This window comes from Pipistrellus kuhlii, unplaced genomic scaffold, assembly GCF_014108245.1.
Source record: "Pipistrellus kuhlii isolate mPipKuh1 unplaced genomic scaffold, mPipKuh1.p scaffold_m20_p_10, whole genome shotgun sequence".
NCBI classification, from domain to species: Eukaryota; Metazoa; Chordata; class Mammalia; order Chiroptera; family Vespertilionidae; genus Pipistrellus; species Pipistrellus kuhlii.
The window spans coordinates 51,588,780-51,610,868 of record NW_023425405.1 but is presented as its reverse complement, the minus strand read 5'-3'; the positions used below and the strand labels follow the sequence as shown (position 1 = coordinate 51,610,868).

Below are 22,089 nucleotides of genomic sequence, written 5' to 3'. Positions count from 1 at the left end.
TACTGGGAAAAGTAGGCTGAAAGACAAAAACATTCAGGAGGGTCTCATGGGCTTTAACCATATCATTCTTGATGTGTAAGTCCATGCTTAAAAGGACTACTATCCTTACACATTGCCCCATAGTGGGCATCCAAAAATAAAGTGTATCACGTGTCAGTAGGGCTGGGCATGGGCTGTTCAGCTGTGGTGGGACATGGATGGGGGGGGGGGTAGTGAGAAGGCAGAGAACAATGGGATGGGAGTGCAGGGCCAGCCTAACCTACAGAAGCAGAGTAAAACAGGAGAGATACATCCCAGTGGCTCTGGTTGGGAGGCCCAAGGAGGAAGCAGGGATGTCACTGCAGGCAAGCAGAGCCCCAGCACCGGAATAAGCATGGATATTTAATTAGAGATCACGGCAGGCTGATGACATCAGGATAGTATCATAGGAAATAGTTAAGCTCCAAGCTCTAGATTAGGAGTTCGGGGTATTCTATTTACTGGGGCCCACGATAAGCAATGGGGTGACTCGTACCAAATCCTAGAGTACTTGGCTTGAACTTCTTAAATGCTCCTTTCTAGAGTCCAGGACCTCAAGGTAGATTTGTAAGTGGGAGAGAGGGTGATAAAACTTTATGTAATTCTGATAGAAAAGGACAAGAATGGCACTCCTGTTTAAATAGGTAATAATGCCTTTATGTTCTTTTAAAACATAAAGAAGTAATTACTGACCATATAAAGAAACAATACGCAGTGTAACCAAATACGGAATACATGTTTATTTTTTGCTAAACTCCATCACTGGCAAGGAGAGCATGACTAACAAGTATAGTTTCAGGGGCAATTTGGTATTGTGGCAAAGTACTGAAGCAAAAGTTCCGCGTTCAAACCTTGGATAAATCATGGCAATATTTTGTTCAGCAAATTATAGTTAATGTTTATAAAGACTAGAGTAATTAATATCTGAACACCTGAATTCTATCTTAGATCCTGGCCCTGCATCCATCCAATATCATGTCACCTTGAGAAAACGGCTCAGCGGTTTGAGGCTTCAGGCTGACCATCTGTGAAACTGAAGGTTGAGATTGAAGAGTACTTAAATGTACACTTTGAAGTGATCTTGGGAAGTCTTTAAATCCTCGTGCTCTTCAAAGAGCACCCAGACTTTCTCTTTGCCATACAGTCTGAACAACTTTGAGAATCACAGTATTATTTTAGTGATCCTGATCTAATCTTATTGCTCTCATTTTGAAGATGAGGAAATGGAAGTCTAGAGGTTAAAAAATTTGTTTAAATCACATGGCTAAATTATTGTGATGCTGGAATTAAATTTAAATTCTGCCAATCCTAAAGGTGTACAGTTCCTAATTTTCTCTATGTTATTCTGTACTAGACTGGATTTCTGTATAGCGGGCCAAAAGCACACTCCCTCACTAGGTGTTACCCATGTAGCTCTAACTTGGATATTTTTCAGTTGATACTTGAAGTTCTGTCTTGTTTCAGCACTCCCTCCCTCTTCTTGTTATTTATGGTGCTGTCAGTCCAGATGGTCTATCTCCCATTTCTTACTCCTGTTAAATGTCTCCTATGTGTCTGTTTTCTAGCAGGAACTCTTGACTTTTATCTGGAAAAAAAAAAAGTCTTACATACTTGCTCATTTCATCCATTTTATAATGAAAAAAATTAAATATGTGTGAAGTTGATGCTAAAAGGATAATAAACAACAAAGGATAAAACAAATACGAAGAAAATAAAAACTCTAGTAATTATTTTCCATTTTCTTTTGTATTTAGGTTTTTATGAGACAAGAAAGATAATTTCCATGTCTAAACCCTGGGAACAACCTAAATCATATTAATGCTATAATCATTATCATTTTCTAAAGGAAATGCCAAATGAATATTTCAATGGAAAAACAGTATTTAATATTTAGTTTTCAGATTACATAAACATCTCAGAGGAACTATAATACCAGTGTATGTATAATATATTGGAGGTAATATTTGTATTACAATTATATAATTCTCACAGCAATGGGAAATACTTGCTGAGTCAAGAATTCCAAATTGTTGCAAAATAATTTTAGTTCAGTGCTGTGACAGTTGTGCAAATAGATGTAAACTCCACTGTTAGATGGACTTTAAAAAGGTTGACCACTTACTAATTACGTGTCATTGACACAAATGTCAACAAAAACAGTCCAGTAGGTGGACAGTAACAAAAATATAATTATTAAAACAGTTGTCTTATGAAAGTAAACCATACTATGTGTTATCAGGCTTTAAGGTCACTGTTTTTATTTCTTGTTCTGACTCTTCCCTATTAATATAGTGGCAAATTTGGATCATTTATCCTTATTTAATTTCCCCATGAATAAATTTGCTGATAATGGATATTATATTCAAATACATAATTATTATTATCATCTGATTAAATAGATTATTATTAGTAGAAACTCATCAAAGCTTTTAAAGGCTATTAATGGTTTCATGCAACTTAAAAATCTAATTTTGGAAATAACTGGCTAATGAATTTTTCTTTCTGGTGGTAAACAGCCACCATACACCACTGTTATTATGAATATCTAAATGTTTTTAACATGCTTATATTTTACTTAAGAACCAGAAAATAGACTTTACAGTATATGTGAAACATCATCAAATATTGTGATAATGCCATTATAATAACAGCTTATGTATGGTATTTTAAAAAATATTGGCCAGTCACAGTACATTTCTCTGAACTGAATTTTAAATTTCTGAGAGATTAACGTGATAGCAAATTTATCATGCTGACATGGTAAGCCATGATCTTCTTTCTTACACTTCACAGGCTTTTCTTGTCTTTTTGTAAATGATCCTGCAAGAAAAAAATGGACTTAAATAGTTACAGCAAAGAGTGAAAAACAGATTCATAGATAAGACATGAACTTAAAACTCTTTAACTATATTCTTTTCTGTGAATAGTTATTAATTATAAGAGTTATCAACAGTGAAATATGGATTAAGAAGGTCTCAAATTTTAAAAACTACAAAATTGGTGGGTTTTACTAGAAAAGATGTCGAGAGGGGAAAATAAAACTCTTGATAAGTTATTTTTATCCCCCTGCCTTAATCTATTTTGCTTTAGCTTCACAGTTATATCAGGAAAACAAAATTTCTATCCCCCTCTAGCAGAGAAAGAATGAGGGAACCACAAAACCCAGATGGGGTATCCTTTTTGTTGTTCTTCAGATATTTGCCAAATACAACTGGCTTCTCAAATTATACTCTTTACCGATCATGTTAAAAGATGACTATAACATATCATTTAAAATTGGAAGAAAATGGGGTAGAATTAATCTTAAGAGATCTTGTTCCAAGAAGGTAAAAATCTACCCTGAAGGAAAAATGTCATAAAATGGAGTTGTAATGTTATTGCTTGAACACAGGCAGTTCATCAAAAGCTTATTCAGGCTGAGTGTTGATGCTTTCAGAATAACTTTAATAACATTAACTTTAAGCAACCAATCAGAAGAGAGGATTAGAGAAGACAGGTTATATACACTGAGTGGCCAGATTATGATCTCTGAACACATAATCATCTGGCCACTCAGTGTATATCCAATATAATATGCAAATTGTCCTCTTGACCAGCAGGCAGGCTGACCAATCACCCATATCCCCTCTTCCTGGCCAGGCTGGCGGGACCCCACCCATGCACAAATTCATGCACAGGGCCTCTAATACACACAGACACACACACTGAGTGGCCAGATTATAATGCGTTCAGAGATCTTAATAATTTGGCCACTCAGTGTATATCTTACCACTTCAGACAAAAAACACAGCTTGAATGGAGCTGTTATTCTGGACAAGTCCCTTAAGTAAAGGGTGATTTTCCAAAGTGAAAGTTACAAACTGGCAGGGTGCTCATGCTTTTGTACTGCCAATGTCCCTTGTTAGTTCTGTGTTGTTGTTTTTTTCTTATCTAGAAGAGCACAAGTGCAAACAAGGAAAGGCAAAGACTACATATTTTGAAGGGACTGTTTTCTAATATTTATTTAGTAACTGTAACAGGAAGGGGACCAGATGGGGAAATCCAAATGGGTTTAAAAGCTGCAAAGTGGGATTTGTTTATGGTAAGAAAATCAGCTTACTCCTCCTCCCACTTTTGTTTCCTTAATATTTTTTAAAAATATATTTTATTGATTTTTTACAGAGAGGAGGAGAGAGGGATAGAGAGCTAGAAACGCCGATGAGAGAGAAACATTGACCAGCTGCCTCTTGCACACCCCCTACCGGGGATGTGCCCGCAACCAAGGTACATGCCCTTGATCGGAATCGAACCTGGGACCTTTCAGTCCGCAGACCGACGCTCTACCACTGAGCCAAACCGGTTTCAGCTGTTTCCTTAATATTTTATAGCTCCTTATTTTCTGATTATTTTATTTAAAGTAAGTTAACTATGTAAAATTGAGAAAGTTTCCCAAAGAACTTTAGGATATAATGCAATTTTTAAGGTTGATTTGACAATAGAAGTGAAATCCATAATGGACAATTAGATATAGCTTTTTACTATAGATGGTCTATTGCAGTGACTCTCAACCTTTCTAATGCCACGGTCCTTTAATACAGTTCCTCATGTTGTGGTGACCCCCAACCATGAAATTATTTTCGTTGCTACTTCATAACTGTAATTTTGCTAGTAAATGAATCGTAATGTAAAAATCTGGTTTTTAGATGGTCTTAGTCTCTACAGCAGTGGTTCTCAATCTGTGGGTCTCGATGAGAACTGTTATCAGGGTCACATAAGACCATCGGAAAACACAGATATTTACATTACGATTCATAACAGTAGCAAAATTACAGTTATAAAGAAGCAATGAAAATAATTTTATGGTTGGGAGTCACCAAAACATGAGGAACTGTATTAAAGGGTCATGGCATTAGAAAGGTTGAGAACCACAGCAATCTTTTGATTCTCAAGTAGGATTTGGAAGGTGAATATGATTATCTTGTATTTTCATGCAATGTCCTAATCTTCACCCTATAGGTAAATTCTGGGTTCCTTAATCACTTAACAAAATCGTGATTAAGTACAACTAACTTGATTTGAGAAGAGCAAATAACACAAATAGTTGACTCACTAGTAATTAATTACAATTTCAAAAAATTTAAGCCTATAACATGGATGTCACCTACCTGAAGTTCTGAGTGTTCTTTTAAGAGTAGGTCATATTCTTTTGAAAGACACTCTGATTGCATCTTCATTGCCATCATCTCATTTTGTGCCTTTAAAAGAGCTAGAAAACATTGAATAGAATTAAAATTTTTATTTAAAGTAATTTCAAATTTACAAAAAATTTGCAAGACTTGAATAGAGGACTCCTTTGTAGCCTTTATGCAAATTCACCAACTCTTAATGATGTAGTACATTTGTTATTATATTCTTCCTCTCCACACACACACAATTATTTTCTTGAACCATTTGAGAATAAGTTACAGGCACCTTTACTCCTTAATACTTCACGGCGTATTTCCTAAGATCAAAGGTATTCCCTAACATAATCATAGTATAGTTACCAAATATAGGAAATTTAACATTGATACAATACTTTTTTTAATCTACTATTCATATCCCAATTATGGCAAATGTCCCAATTATTTCCTTTTTATTATAATTTTTGCACTTCTAGTTCAGGGTCCAGTTATAGATCAACTTTTGCATTAAGTTGTCATAACTGTAGTTTCCTTTAATCTGGAATAGTTCTTCAATCTTTTTAAAAACTATGTTTTTATTAATTTCAGAGAGGATGGAGAGAGAGAAAGAGATTGAAACATCACTAATAAGAACCATTGATCGGCTGCCTCCTGCATGCCCTCTTCCAGGGACTGAGCAACCTGGGCATCTGCCCTACTAGGAATTGAATCTCCTATTTCATTGGCTTACCCTCAACAACCTAGCCAGACTGGCCTGGCTAGTTCTTCAGTCTTGCCTGCCCTTTTCTCCCTCATCTTTTGTGACACTGAAATTTTTAAAAAATGCAGGTCACTTTAAAAATAGAATATTTTTCATTTTGGTTTTGTCTAATGTTTCCTCTTGATTAAATTCAGCTTATGCCTCTCACATATAAATCTCTCTCTATATATAAAAGCCTAAGAGACCTTACAACTGGTCACTATGATGCACACTGACCACCAGGGGGCACTCAACACAGGAGCTGCCCCTTGGTGGTCAGTACACTCCCATGGCCCCTCCCCCAAGCCGGCCAGCCTCCTGCGGCACTCATTGCCCTGATAGATCGCTGGCCAGGCCAAGAAAGTCCATCCATGCACGAATTTGTGCACTGGGCCTCTAGTTTATTTCATATTTGTAATATTGAATGTCATTCAAGGTATCACATCCAGAGGCCCATTAGCCTCTCAATAGCTTTCCATTTTATAATTATTTTCCTCCTTATAACTTAGAAGCAAGCAGTATGTGAGAAGACTAACAATGTAAGCATCCTGTTCCTTGATATACTTTTCCCTTATCTTTAGCACCCACTGATAATTCTTGCCTAAACCAATCTTTATCATTATGGTTGTGATATGGTGATTTTCCAGCTTCACCAATCCACCCACATTTATCAGTAAGCATTCTACTATAAAGAAGAGTCTTCCTTTCTTTTTGGGGGGCTATTTTTAAAAATATATATTTTTATTGACTTTAGAGAGGAAGAGAGAGCTAGAAACATCAATGAGATGTTATTGCCTAGGAGCATTTTCGATTGCTTTCCTGTTCTTTATCTATTTCTCTTTTTACAAGAATTACAATATCCTGTTTTATATGCCTTCTACCTCCTTCTGGAACTGCCTTTCTGACTAAGGGATTATGTAAACTTATCTGACATTTTAATATGCTTGTTTTATTTTGAACCATACTGTTTTGGAAACAGCATATATAAGGAAGACATTAGACAAGGAGGCTTGAGGTGATACATCAAACTCACTTTCAATTTTCTCATATGCAAATATGACTTGCTATCACTTGACAGTGGCTTTATGAAAATGCTGAGATATTTCATGACAACACTGGACAAATTCAAATAAAAACTAGGTTATGTTCTAGTCACTGTGGGGGGCACATGCATCATTTATTAATATAGAGAGTAACCCCAACTAATGTTATAGTGAGACACAGTATGCCAAAATGTTTGTGTACAATGACATGCAAGCAGGCCAAAAATATTTGTGGTTTTCAAAGTGCCAAACTTACATTAATGGAGCTATTTGCACAGTGGGAGGAGTGGGTTAAACTAACACATTGTGTAAATGTATTGTGTCACTATAATTTCTACCTGAGATAACAGACACTACTGGCTAAGCTTTGCCAGGAAATGGAAAATATTTTTAAGGCACTGGCATGACAGCTAAAGTTGGCTGTGGTACAAGAGCTGTAAGGATTGTGTCAGAGGAAACATCCTATATAATAAAAGTCTAATATGCAAATTAACCAAACGGTGGAACCACCTGTGGAATGACTGGTCACTATGATGTGCACTGACCACCAGGGGGCAGATGCTCAATGCAGGAGCTGCCCCCATTCTGCAGGTCCAAGGCAAGCCAAGGCAGGTGCCAGCAGGGGCCCTCTGATTGTCCCACTGGTCACTCCACAAAGGGATGCGACCAGTGGCAATAGAAGCGGGGGTGGTGGGGTAGGACCAGCTGGTAAGCAAGCTGGTGCCATCCCCCGACTGCCCTGCTGGTCACCTCCAAGGAGGTGCCAGCAGGGACCTCCAGATCACCCTGCCAGTTACCCCACAGACTGGCCCTGATTGTCAGCAAGGCCTAGGGACTCTACCCAGTGAATTTCATGCACTGGGCCTCTAGTTTCTAGATAAATTTCTATATATTTGGTGTTGGTTCCTTTTCAGTTTATTTGCTTCTAATTTTGAGAGCTTGAGAGTGTGATACTATTCAGTACTTAATTCTTATATGTATTATTCCTTTATCAGTGATCAAGTACTAGACAATTAATCTACAGTACTGCTTCCAAGATACTTCTTGGAAAGTAGACTCACTCACAGACCCTTTGTTAAGCAAGAAACATAAATTGTGTTTTTCACTGTAGTTATTTTTGCCCAGGCCTATATTATCAGGTACATGTAGATGAGGTCTGTTTTAGACATCACTTTAGTCACCTTTTAACCTCACATCCATATTTCCGTTATATCTTACCAATTAATCTACTCCATCTCTGTTACCTCTGTTACCTCATCTCCAGTTTAGATTACTGAAATGGATTCCTCACCTAGTTTCCTGGTTACTATAATTCATTGTCCACATTATCATCAAAGTGATTGCTCCTCTCCTAAAAACTTTCTAACAGTGACCCTTTCCCCCCAGAATGTTAGCATATAAGTATGGCATATGAGCCCTTCATGATGGCTTTTAGGCTTACTGCTCAACTCTCACCACTGTCTCCACTTTATGTTCCAGTCACATTATGAGCTCCTTGTGCTACTTTGAAAATGCCATGCTCTTTCAGTTACACGCTGTTCATTTTGTGAAAACATTCTTGCCCGTCTCCCTTAACCTCTCTACTTCTCTCATTCTCCCCCTTTTAATATGGCTAATTAAAATCCAACCTTCAAAATGTCAACAGACTGTCCTGGATCTCTGCTGTTGGCGTTTACTTCAACTTGAGCTAACCTTTATTACAGCACTTACCATGCTGAAGTGTCACTATGTTCCCACTAAACTATGGTCTACTCAAGAAACAGAATTGTATCTGCTTTGAGCACCCAGCACTATGCCTAGCACATGGTAGGTGCTTAATTATGTTCCTTGAAGGAAAAAAAGGAATGGATACATAACAAGTTTATGCTTTAGGCACCTAAAAATTCACCTGTGTAAAACCAGTTCATTTCCTAAAAATAAAATGTCAGGTAAATAACGAGGTGTCACTTTAGTCACCTGATAGGAATCTTGGTTCCAACCAAAAACAGTTATATCTTTAATCAAAAAACAAAATATTCAGGACAACTGGATAGTCACAAAGCAAACAGACAATTCTTGAGAGATATTTTGATAAAAACATAATCATGTTACAAATATCTCATGCTAATTCAGAATTACAAACAAAAACCAAACAAATAGTATCACAGAATACAGTTCAATAAGACAAAATAAAAACAGCCGAAACCAGTTTGGCTCAGCGGATAGAGCGTCAGTCTGTAGACTGAAAGGTCCCAGGTTCGATTCCGGTCAAGGGCATGCGCATTGGTTGCGGACACATCCCTGTAGGGGGTGTGCAGGAGGCAGCTGATCGATGTATCTCTCTCATTGATTTTTCTAACTCTCTACCCCTCTCTCTTCCTCTCTGTAAAAAATCAGTAAAAAATATTTTTTTAAAAACCCACAAAACATAAAAAGGACAAGAAGGTTCTGTTTTCTGGTCCAAATCTAAGGTCCTTGTTAAATTCTGTCAATAGGTATATAAAATGGGCTTTTACATTCAGTTTCTACATTAAAAATTTGCTTTATCTTCTATAGGCATGCTTAGAATAGTTTTAATTATGTTCCATGTTAACTAATCTTGCAATAGCCCTGGCCGGTGTGGCTCAGCTGGCGGGGCCTTGTGCAGTGCACTGAACGGTTGCTGGTTTGATTCCCAGTCAAGGCACATGCCCAGGTTGACCTGGTTGGGAGCTCGAACCCTGGTGGGGGGCATGCAGAAGATGGCAGATCAATGTTTTGCTCTAGCACCATTGTTTCTCTCTTCTCTTCTCCCTTTCTCTCTCTCTCTAAATGTAAATAAGAAACCTTTTAAAGAAATTTTGAAATAAATAATTTGAAAAGTTCTTAAAAAAAACCTATTGATAGACAAAAAACGAAGGAAAGAAGAAGGATGGAAGGGAAGGTGGGTAAGAGGGAAGAAAGGGCAGTAAGAAAAGGAAGTAAAGAAAGAAGGGGAGGGTAGGAGAAGGAAAGGAGAGAGAAAGAATAAAGGCAGGGTCCAGGAATTTGCCCTAATTACTGTTTTGTCTTTTTTTGTCTTTTTTTTTCTCTTTTCCTTTTTGTAGGAGAAATATACTACTGCTCAGCTTCTACTAAAATAGCAGTGCTAGAACTCTGTGAATGTAGCATATTGTGGGCAAATTCCTGCTCCTAAAGGAATGGGGAGGAGAGAATTCCACATGTAGTACAATCACTTTTAAAATCATATTTACTTTTATCACTGCCTGGATACATGCAATGATTAAATGGTACCCATAATAAGAATAATACTAAAAAAAGAAGAAAAAAAGAAAAAAAAGAGAAAAATACTGAGGAGGTATTTATTTATAAGAATAAATACTATAGGTATCCTAAAAGACTCCTTTGAAGTCAATGTCCTTGAACATCAGAAGGTTTTCCACTACATCCAAGATTTATATTTATTATGAAAGCTGGTTAGCTTTTGTAAATCTTCAAAGCCTAAGTTCTCATTTTGCATGGTAGTGACCTTCTCCAATTACTCCACACACTGGGGCATCAGCTTTATTGTTAAGTAGATCATTAAAATTGACTGATGAGGCAGGTTCTTACACCTGACTAACTTAGTAAATTAGGTGTTTTGGGAAATGCACACACTAAGGTCATATTACTTCATTGAAGCACAAGTAATTTACTAACTCTGGGCAAAATCTGAATTGTTACTACAGAGTGTTCTTACCACCTGTTTTTGGAATGCTAGTTTTTCAATTTGGGGTGGACCATCTTAAATAAACATATATATCTATGCTTTATTTCTACTAATAAACTTCAGTGAAAATGTTTTACTTAAAGAAATACTAAGAGTAAGACAAATCATTTTACCCCTAATAAAAAATAAACAAGATAAACAAGCCTAGCTGGTGTGGCTTAGTGACTGAGTGTCGACTTATGAACCAGGAAATCACAGTTTGATTCCTGGTCAGAGCGTATGCCAGGGTTGTGGGCTTGATCCCCAGTAGGGGGCATGAAGGAGGCAGCTGACTGATGATTCTCTCTCATCTTTGATGTTTCCATCTCTCTTCCTCTCCCTTCCTCTCTGAAATCAATAAACATATATTTTAAAAAATAATAAACCACATTACTTTTCTACTCAATTGTCAAGTATAAAAGAACTTTCTGAAACATTTGTTAAGCACTGCCAGCCTTTATATCCTCAATCTTTAGAAATCAGTGAATATTTTTGAATGCTACTACGTCCAAAGAATGGTGCTTCTAAATTCATCCAAATCTTGTACTATTTGTTTATGTAATTTCTTAATTCTTGCCTTAACAAATTTGACTAGTTTAGATCAAGAGAACATAGCCAAGGATTTTACTCCTTTAGAAATGAAACTTTGATCTTCTCAAGGTCATTAGTAATGTTATCTAAAATAATAACTTTGGGTAAATAAAATGTATTCATAAAATACTACACACCTTGCAGGAACCAAATAGGACATACTCAAACAGGTAAAATCTGCTTTTAACTCAACATTGATTCACATTGAAGATAGCTATGCAGTCTACACTTCAAACACAGGAGCTGGCATCTCTTGTTATCAGATTATAAACACAATGCCTATATCACCAGAGAGTTAATTTTCTCCAAACATCTGAAATGTCTCTTAAATAAATATTGCGTTATGTTAACCTAAAATAATACTGAGTTTAGAAAGTTACATCTCAGACTTGTGAAGTTGAGCTCAGGGTTGAGATGGGTAACAGGGCACACAACCTATTCCTGTCTGTCTTATTTTTATACTATCCTGCTAACAACATAAGAAAAAGGATCGCTGGCAGGTGCGAAAAAAGCAAGATTTTAAAATAATTTTTTTAACTAATAAAATATATTTTGAAAATAGTCCTTTGCATTCTTCAGAAGGATTAACACCAATATTTTGTGTTGGGTTAAAAAAGAACATGATTTCTGTTCTGAAATGTCTAACGTCGAGGGTAGGTGATTATTAAATTTACTTTTATACAAATATTAAAACTTCTTGATCATGTTCCAAATCTTTTGGAATTGCAGACGAGCCAATAGTACCAACTATGACAAGATTTTGAAATTATGGCTACACTATCCCTACCATATATTATACCACCTTGACCAAAGAAGTCACTTATTTTTTAACTTACTACCTCTAAAGAATTTTGTGATTTACATTCTTAATTTTAAATAAGAAGTAGAAAAGTGATTAAAATTTTAATATTGTATTAAATATCCTTTTTTAAAAAATGGAATTAGCTTTTACCTTCAGATTTTTCCATTTCAAATTCAAAGGCCCAGCCGGTATGGTTCAGGGATTGACCAGGAAGTCACAGTTCAATTCCTGGTCAGGGCACATGCCTAGGTTGTGTGCTTGATCCCAGTAGGGGGCATGCAGGAGGCAGCCAATTGATGTTGCTCCCTCATCATTGATGTTTCTATCTCTCTCTCCCTCTCCCTTTCTCTCTGAAGTAAAAATACATATATATATTATATTTAAAAAACCCACAAAATATCTTGATGAAGAAAACTCTACCCAAAGAATGTAAATGCATAATCAATTTGCAAGTTATATTATAGAGAACTTCTATTATACTGAGGCCTATTTTTTTTATTTTTTTATTTTATTTACTTTTTTAACAGAAAGGATGATGGATAGAGAGTTAGAAACATTGATCAGTTGCCTCCTGCATACCCCCTACTGGGGATGTGCCTGCAATCAAGATACATGCCCTTGACTGGAATCAAACCTGGGACCCTTCAGTCAGCAGGCCAGCGTTCTATCCAATGAGCCAAACCAGTTAGGGCCTGAGGCCTATTTTAAAAATCTAAATTTACAAATGGCATAAAGTAGGTCATTGATTCATTCAGTCACTGAACATTTTCCAACTTATCTCCAACATAAAGTAATGGAAGAGACTACTTAAAATTGGAGAAGATCTATACATTGATCATTACTTTAACTGACTGACTAAGAGGTTCCCCAGTGCCTGGACATCAAGGAATAACTGTTTTGTGCAGAAATGTTCATGGGGATCAAGACACAAACTTTTAAACAGAATTTCCTGGTATAACATTGGACTTGGGGTATCCAGTTTTCTGTGTTATGTGGTTGCAGGCAATAATAATTTGACTAAAAAGAAGAAAATACTATTGGAACTATTTTTAAAAAATGGCCCCAGCCATATGGTCAGTGGTTGAACATTGACCCATGCACCAAGTGGTCACAGGTTTGATTTCCAGTCAGGGCACATGCTTGGGTTGCAGGCTCAATCCCCAGCATGGGACATGCAGGAGACAGCTGGTCCATGTCGATGTTCCTATCTCTCTCTACCTGTACCTTCCTCTCTAAAATCAATAAGAACATATTTACTGAAAGACAAAAAAATGTAAAAGAAATAGATGCCTTCAGGAAAATGAAGTTAGGATGCTCTACCCAAGTCCTCATTGCAATGTATTTTGAAATGAAACATTCAAATTCTCTGCTGACATCCTAATTTTTCTTACTCTATGCCAACCCATCTGTTTCAAGGAATGCTCTCCTTATACCTGGCAGGAAGGAATATTAGGGCTTGGGATTGGCAATATACTTACTTTAAAAATATATTTTTTAATCCTCATCCAAGGATTTGTTTTTATTAATTTTTAGAGAGAGAAAGGGGGAGAGAGAAACATCAATGCGAGAAACACTGATCAGTTGCTTCTTATACACACCGGATTAGGACCAAACTGCAACCTGGGTATGTGCCCTGACCAAGAATCAACCCGCAACTTTGTGGTGTACAGGATGACACTCCAACGAACTGAGCCACCCGGAACCAGGGCAGCAATATACTGTCTTATAACCAAAACTGTCCACTTGTGATCACTTCTTTTAAAGGAGCGATGTACTATGATGGAAGAATGTGATTTATTTTCCAATAATGTGTTTACAACCAACTTTTTAGGGACAGAGCTCTTTTGCTAAGGTAAGAACATCTGTATTTACAACACAGATCTGAAACACCTACATGTTTTTCTGTATAACACAGCATGTTTCTCTTGGCTGAAACAATGTTTTATCTTCATATTTGAGCAGAACTTATAAATAGGTTGCTCGTGGTATTTCAGTCAGAAGAACTATTTAGCCATTAGATTTGTTTTAGGGAAAACAGTGAAGTGTAACAGCATAAAATATCATGCTCTTTCTGCTTTGGCACATGCACACAAAGTTACCATCTTTAGTTTTCTTTAATTCCGTTTTCAGTTTTTCCTTGTCTTCTACCAGTTTTTTATTTTCTGCTTCCAAAACGTGTTCCTCTTCCTTGTTACCGCTTTTCAAGAGCTATCAGAAAAGAGAGTTATAGAAATGGCTTAGATTGCAATAGCCAGACATTCTTCCAGGAAATGGTCTGAGTAATGTATTTAAATTATTGATCTTTATTTTATTCTTTGTCTTTTTAAGTATTTTGCAATTTTCTACAATGGAATTCTGCTAACATAAACTTAGCATTTGGCAAACACAAATAAATTTCTTCTTACAATGGTTAAAATCTCTGAAATGAAAATAAGTGGTTCTGGTTGGGCTATGGTTAAAATTGTATTTTCAAAAATATGTAGGTAAATAACATGCATATCTTTTTATCAATTAAATGTAATGAAAATCTAAGTTTAAAAAAACACAGTTCTAAGGCTATTAATTGGGAGATCATTATATTCCAGTTACAGAGCTGCCTACTCAGACTATCTTTAAAAAAATATTTATTGTTGTAAGTATTACATATGTCTCCCTTTTCCCCCCATTGGTCTTTTCTAGCCCACCCTGCCCCATACCCCAGGATCAGGCTATTTTTATAAAGATGGATTTGTAAGAGAAGAATATAATGTTGTCAGGGAGATGTGGGTAAGTAGAAAATGAAAAGGCCATCTCTATGCTTGGAAAATTCTATAGAATTTCATTGACCAGTCTCCAAATTAATTTTATTCAGTTAATCCTTTTTGATGCTCTTCATATTTTAAAATCTATTCTGGCTTTTAAAATGTTTACTTTATGTTTCTAGCCTATCCTTTCTAGGCAAGAAAAATTAAAATCTGAATAGTACGGTAAAATATCTGACTAAAATAAAAACATAATTGTGTGAAGGCCTGGGGTGGGGTGAGAACCAGGTAGAAGGGGACAATAGGGGGGAAATGGGGAACATCTGTAACACTCTCAATAAAGATAAATGTAAAAAATATAAAAACCTTAAAAAATAAATAAAATAAAAATATAATGGAGTAAAAATTTATGATCTCTATGTCTGGATGGAAACTACCATTGTTAATAGACTAAGAAGTTAACATTGTAAAGAAATTTAAGTTACCAAGAGAGGATATTAATATTTGAAAAATAGTGCTCGCTTCGGCAGCACATATACTAATATTTGAAAAATAAATTATGTACACACTGTCATGGATTATTTGACTAACGTGCAGCAACCTGATATTGACAGTGTCCTTAGGTGAAAAAGCAACAAAGGATAATTTGAAACAGACTGACATAAAAAAGAATTTCTATTGCAGATGGTTCCTTTTCTAATGTAAGCTGGTATATTCAACAAACAAAATGTTCTACTGAGCACTGACTACATGCACATTTTTACAATAGTAGGGTTATAAAGGATAAAAATGTAAAATAAATATGATCCCTGCGCTCAGGTAACTTCAATTTAGTGAAAAGGATGAGACACGAGCATATTGTAGCACAAGATCAAATATACTACTTTTGTGTTATAAGAGAGATTAGGAGGCTCAGGAGGAATTAAAGCTCTTCTAAGTATTATATAAGCCCAGGAAATTGTTTTTTTAGAAGGCTGAAATACACACTATAACAGAAGACTTTTACTTTCAAAATTAAAAAAAATTAAAGAGCAAAAATAAGACCAAAATGTAACACCTTAATCAATAGAAATTTTTTAAAAGACCACAATTTTTTTCTTCAAATCTCTATGAATTTGTTGCCCCTATTAAAATTCGTTGTTGCTTCATTACTTTTAGGTTACAGAGTCTCCAGTAATTGGAAGGGAACCATGGAGTTGTGGGAATGTTTATTACACTGACTGCTTAAATTATCATGCCATTACTTGGGAAAGTTGGATTTGTGCTGGTCTTGTAAATAAGCTTTCATTACTGCACCTGTAAACTTGTCTAAATTTATTATGTGTGACTTGATGCTAGAGAAATTGAAATATGGAATTCAACAGCTACCAGCTATAATAATGCATGTGTTCACTATCCTACATACCTTATCCCATCTTGGTTAAAGGACTGGGGAAAAAAACTAAGTAACAAAAGTGATGGGACTTTACTTCTAATTTTTTAAAGCAATTAAAAATTGATTGGTCATTCATAATGATTTCATTCAATTAACTGAATATCAGAACACAAAAGGGTCTTAGGCACAATCTGCAAGTCATAATAGGCTAGCATACAAGCGAAGGGACAAAACAACGTGGTTAAGAGTAGATTCTTAGTTTTATCACTTGGTGGAATGATTTTTGTGCAAGTCACTTACCACGTTTGTGCCTCCCCTTCTTCGTATATAAAATGCACATGATAACAGTATCAACCTCATGGGGTTATTGCACAAATTAAGAGTTAATACCTCACTGTGAAGCATTTGAAGTGATACCTGGCACCTGTTAGTTATTACCGTATTTTTCGGACCATAAGACGCACCGGACCATAAGACGCACCAGTTTTTAGAGAAGGGAAATGAAGAAAAAAAGATTCTGAAACAAATAGTGTCCTAAAATATCTTATGTGCATTAAAACCCAACATCACAGTCATAAACACATGTAATCAACCCTGTAAAGTAAACAGCAGCATTTAGAACCATTTTAGAGCCAGGCAAGCACACAGAGACCACACAGAGCCGGGCAAGTAAAAAAACTTTTTTTTTTAAAGTATATGTGTAGGCTATATTTGGACTATGAGACACAGGGACTTTTCCCCCCCACTTCTGGGGGGAAAAAAGTGCATCTTATGGTCCGAAAAATACGGTATTTATGACCTTGAGGCCCATACACATGAGATGAACTTGCCCTAAGTAACAATGCTCATTATTGGTAGAGTTGAGACTAGTACCTAAGTCTCTTGGATCCCAGGGTAATATACTTTCCATTAGGTAATGTGTCTCTGATAGAGAATGAAGAGGTGTTTTAGCAATTTTATCCTTCTTTAACTAGTATTTAAAAACCTACATGATGGAAATATCTTGAAATAAAAGTCATCTTTGATATTTTGACTTAAGGCCTTTCTTGGTCACTTAGATGCACTTTGGGCACTGACAGAGTTTATGTCCAGCTCAGAGACTTTCTCTCCACTATGTATGAATTTTAGCCCAGCATACCTGTGTATCTCTAATGATCTCAGACCACTGATTGGGTCAGAGATATGCAGGAAGCAGGGAATTAGGACAGCATGGAACCAAAAGGAAGAAAAACAACAAAAGAAAGAAATTGTGGGGGATCAAAGAATCAGTAGTCCTAAATAAATCTTCCTTGCAATAGTAACTGGGTCTGAAAACAATTCCAAAAATGTTTTGAGGAAGATGCTTTCTTTGAAGGACAAAACTAATTTAAGTACATTAATTATCATGTATATAAGAAAAATAATGGCACCAAAACTTTACAAAACAATTTACATTTCCTTAGAGCTGAAGAGTAGGAAGCAAATAACTAAAGAATAATAGTAGTAGTTACAACTCATCAATCTGACATGATGGGCATAATGTTAAGTCAATATAGGCACACGGTTAGACTACAAAGACAAGGCTGTGTACTGTGAGGTTAGCCTACATATTAATTAAAACTTTGAGGATTTTGTTTTCTTTTTACCACTGGGAAACAAGATCAAATGATAGAAAATGAACCAAATAATATTAAGGTACAAAATGAAGCTCATTCTGTTGCTAAAACAGTCCCCAAAAGGCAAAAATAACCGATAGCTTACTTTTATATTCAGAAATATCAACAGCTTGACTTCCCAGACCTATATTTACTACAAAGGGAAATTTACATGACATCTGTGAATCAATGTAAAAAATAAACAGAGTAAAAAATAAACTGATGCTTATTCTCTAAAAGTTTCCTTAAAAGATGCTGAGTATAATCTAAGAAACAGCTTTTAATTCTATTTCTATAAAAATACCTTTTTGACCCTGGTTGGTGTGGCTCAATTGGTTGGAGTGTCTTCCCATACACCAGTGGTCAGCAAATTCATTAGTCAACAGAGCCAAATACCAACAGTACAACGATTGAAATTTCTTTTGAGAGCCGAAAACAGACTTCTGCGCCTGGGCCACGAAGTTTCAAAGGCACTGTACGTGCATGCGTTCATGTGTTATTTTGTGGAAGAGCCACACTCAGGGGCCAAAGAGCCGCATGTAGCTCTGAAGCCTCAGTCTGCCAACCACTGCCACACACTAAAAGGTTGTGAGTTCAATTCCCAGTCAGAGAACAAACCTAGGTTTTGGATTCAGTCCCCAGATGGGGTGTGTGCAGGAGGCAACCAATTGATATTTTACTCACACCAATCTCTCTCTCTCTCTTAAAAAAAATCAATTAAAAAACAAAACAAAAAAACTTTAGCCAAAACTGGTTTGGCTCAGTGGATAGAGCACAGGCCTGCAAACTGAAGGGTCCCAGGTTCAATTCTGGTCAAGGGCATATACCTTGGTTGTGAGCACATACCCAGTAGGGGGTGTGGAGGAAGCAGCTGGTCAATGTTTCTCTCTCATTGATGTTTCTAGCTCTCTATCCCTCTCTCTTCCTCTCTGTAAAAAAATCAATAAAATATATATATATTTTTTAAAAACTTTAAAAACATATACCTTTCTGTTGTAGTGAAATAAGAGACATCAACAAATGTAAAAGAGGGTTTTGAGTAGGTGACCATGATACTGCAGCACCAAGCAGAATTTTTTGAAATGTGTTTTGACTTATTTAATAGGTTTTAGAAAGCTTTATATTGTACTCTGCAATACCTAACTCATTTAGATTTGATGAAGGTTAGTGCTCATAGTTCTTTCTACAAGAGGCTAGGCTTTAGGACTTGGATAAGGATTTGAATTCTCTGTTACTATTTTTTACATAACTACGACTTGGTCTAACATATAATTGTTTGCATTTCATTAATCTACAATAAGAAAATAATCTTATTGCATTATTTTAGGAATACTTTCTTTGAGAAAATCTGTTTTGTATCTGATTGGTTCCACTGATTCTTTTTACTGAAAAGCAGATTAGCAAAACATGGGGCTTAATCTGAACTGAAAACCACTTACATAGGAGATCTGAGTTCTAAATTTTAAACTTAAGGGAAAAAAATGCCCAAAGTAATTTCGTATCTTTCCTTTTTTCCATGTTCTTCTTCTTCTCCCTCCCCATCCTCCACCCCACAAGCTCTTCGGCCTCAGAGGGAGTGTTCAGGGGCCCTGGACATGGAGATATTCTCCCTTCCCATCTAAATGGTTATTTAAAACAAAACAAAACAAAACAAAACAAAACAAAAAACAACATTTTTATTGATTTCGGAGAGGAGAGGAAAGGAAAGGGAGAAGTTGATTGGCTGCCTCCTGCATGCCCCTTACTGGGGATTGAGCCCACAACCCAGGCATGTGCCCTTGACTAGAATCAAACCTGGGAGCCTTCAGTACACAGGCAATGCTCTAACTACTGGGAAACACCAGCCAGTGCAAGCAAATGCTCTTTTTAAAAAACAATATGCCACCCCTTGGGAATATTAATATTTATACAGATTTTAAAAAAGAAAACTAAATACCTGTTTTAGTTTTTCATTCTCTTTCATTAATTTTCTGGCATCCTCGTTAGTACTTTCTACTTGATTTTTAAGTACTCCTTTGTTTGACAGTTCATTTGCCAGCTGAGTAATAAGGATAACCAGGCGTCTCAATACTCTAAGAAAATGAAAATAAAAATGTTAAAATACATATTCTTGGTCAAACAACTTTCATTTAGGTATGGTGGTGGAGAGAGATGATGATTAGAGAGGACATAATAGTATTTTAAAAAAAATTCCAAGTCTTTTAGTCAAAACATGCCTTTGTCTCATTCATTTAGAATCTTTCTTAGAAGACTAGCATTTGAAATATAGTTTCAATGGTACTTATTAATTTAATAATTTTCTTTGTAGAGGCCTCTAGCCAGGAGGAGCAGAAACAGCATTTCAGACAGTGTGGGCAGGGCCAGTAAGAAGTCCCCCCCTACTTCCCAGTTCAAAATTTGCTATTTAAAGAGCACCGTATGAGACTGGTCATGACTTGAAACTGCTCATTCACATTTATGGGTAACTCTCATGGTTAGAAGTAGTAACCAGTATCTTCAATTATTCATTCAACAGACATTTCCTCAGAAACTGCTAAGTGTGAAGCACTGTTTTGGGCCCTGAGAACATAGCAAGAACTGAGACAAAGTCCCTGCTCTCAAAAGTTTAGGTTCTATTTGGAGAGGCAAGAGTTAAAATGACATGAATGAATGATACTCAAAAGAAAAGTATATAGACATTCTATGGGAGTGTGCAAGAGGAGGCCTGCTTGCTTTGGGGGAGTGATGGTCACAGTGGCTTCCTTTAAGAAGAGACTGAAGGATGAAAGGTTAGCCAGGGAAAGAGGGAAGAGAGAAAGGAAAAACATGTGTGAAGACCCTGAAGTAGGAAGGAGCTGGGGACATTATTAACTCAATAAATATTCCTTGCAAGAATGAACGAACGAACACTGGAGGTCAGTGTGGGAGAATGTGGTGTACATGTCAGAGATCAGTATGAGACAAGGCTCCAGAGAGGAGAGGGGCCAGATCACGCAGGGCTTATTAACCTTTCAAACCTACAAGCTATAACTACACATTGCTTGTTATTTATTTGGGTATATAGTTTGAATGCTTTTATGAAGATGTTAGTATACTAGATATAATAGAAAAAATCTATAGTGTTGGTTAAAAAATGAGAAATATAATTTATGTTTTTAAATTGTATGTGTGTGTGTTTTTTTTACTTACAGCCAAAAAAATAATGAAAATCCAGAAATGTAAAGATTTCTCTGAGACCTAAAAAGTTTCATCTGGGTATGTTCATGGGCACCAGGTCTGCTGGTTGAGCTCTTTTCAATGACAGCAGTAGAGGAGTATTTCCTTACTTCTCTCACAGCATCTATTAGAGACAGAGAAAACATTACTTTTAACAATATAAAATTAACCTTTGCCAGTGTGACTCAGTTGGCTGAGTGTTGTCCCATGCACTGAGAGATCAATAGTGCGATTCCCAGTCAGGGCGCATGCTTGGGTTGCAGGCTCGATCCCCAGTAGGAGGTGTGCAGGAGGCTGCCGCCAATCTATGTTTCTCTCCTCTCCCTTCATCTCTCTCTAAAATAAAATAAAATAAAATAAAATAAAATAAAATAAAATAAATAAAATAAAAAATTCAATAAGACACATTAAAAACTAAAGGAATATAAAATTATAATTAAAATGGGAAGCAGTTTTAGAATAACTAACCTAACTTTTATTTTTATTTTTTATTTTTTTAAAATATATTTTATTGATTTTTTACAGAGAGGAAGAGAGAGGGATAGAGAGCCAGGAACATCAATGAGAGAGAATCATCAATCAGCTGCCTCCTGCACACCCCCCACTGGGGATGTGCCCGCAATCAAGGCACATGCCCTTGACCACAATCGAACCCGGGACCTTTCAGTCCACAGGCTGACACTCTATCCACTGAGCCAAACCAGTTTCGGCCTAACCTAACTTTTAAATGATGGACTTTAGGTAGGGGCTGTTTTGTCTTTTCCTCTACATATTTGGGGAGGATACCATGCTCAAAACAGATGATCTGTACATGGATACTAGTAGTAAACCTTGAGTACATTTTTGTTTTTTACTATTCATCTAGGACTCATCATCATTGTACCATCTCTCATCTTTAGCTACACTGAAAACTATTATCCTTTATTCTTTCTATCCCTAATGGTTCACTAAATTTTAGTCTATTGACAATAACATAGGTCATATTCCACTACAATCCTACTTCTCTTACCATACTAATATTTTATGATATCTGTCATTTTGTTGATGGTTTCCTTTGCTGTGCAGAAGCTTTTTAGTTTCATG

At 36.2% G+C, this 22,089-nt stretch overlaps 1 protein-coding gene and 1 non-coding gene across 2 annotated transcripts in view; both read right to left on the bottom strand.

Moving 5' to 3' along the window:
* Positions 1-745: 745 nt before the first annotated feature.
* LOC118714422 (B-cell receptor-associated protein 29) overlaps positions 746-22,089 on the bottom strand; it is a 30,179-nt gene continuing 8,835 nt past the window's right edge. The window contains exons 4-8 of the mRNA XM_036429747.2: positions 20,980-21,130; positions 19,748-19,883; positions 14,161-14,269; positions 5,163-5,263; positions 746-2,838 (exon numbers count right to left, since the gene is read on the bottom strand). Of these exons, the coding sequence (XP_036285640.1) occupies positions 2,806-2,838; positions 5,163-5,263; positions 14,161-14,269; positions 19,748-19,883; positions 20,980-21,130 (530 nt within the window). The 3' untranslated portion in view covers positions 746-2,805. The remainder of the gene's footprint in view (positions 2,839-5,162; positions 5,264-14,160; positions 14,270-19,747; positions 19,884-20,979; positions 21,131-22,089) is intronic.
* On the bottom strand, positions 10,020-10,147 carry LOC118714636. Its single transcript, XR_004986640.1, has one exon. It is a non-coding gene; the product is annotated as a small nucleolar RNA U109 (small nucleolar RNA).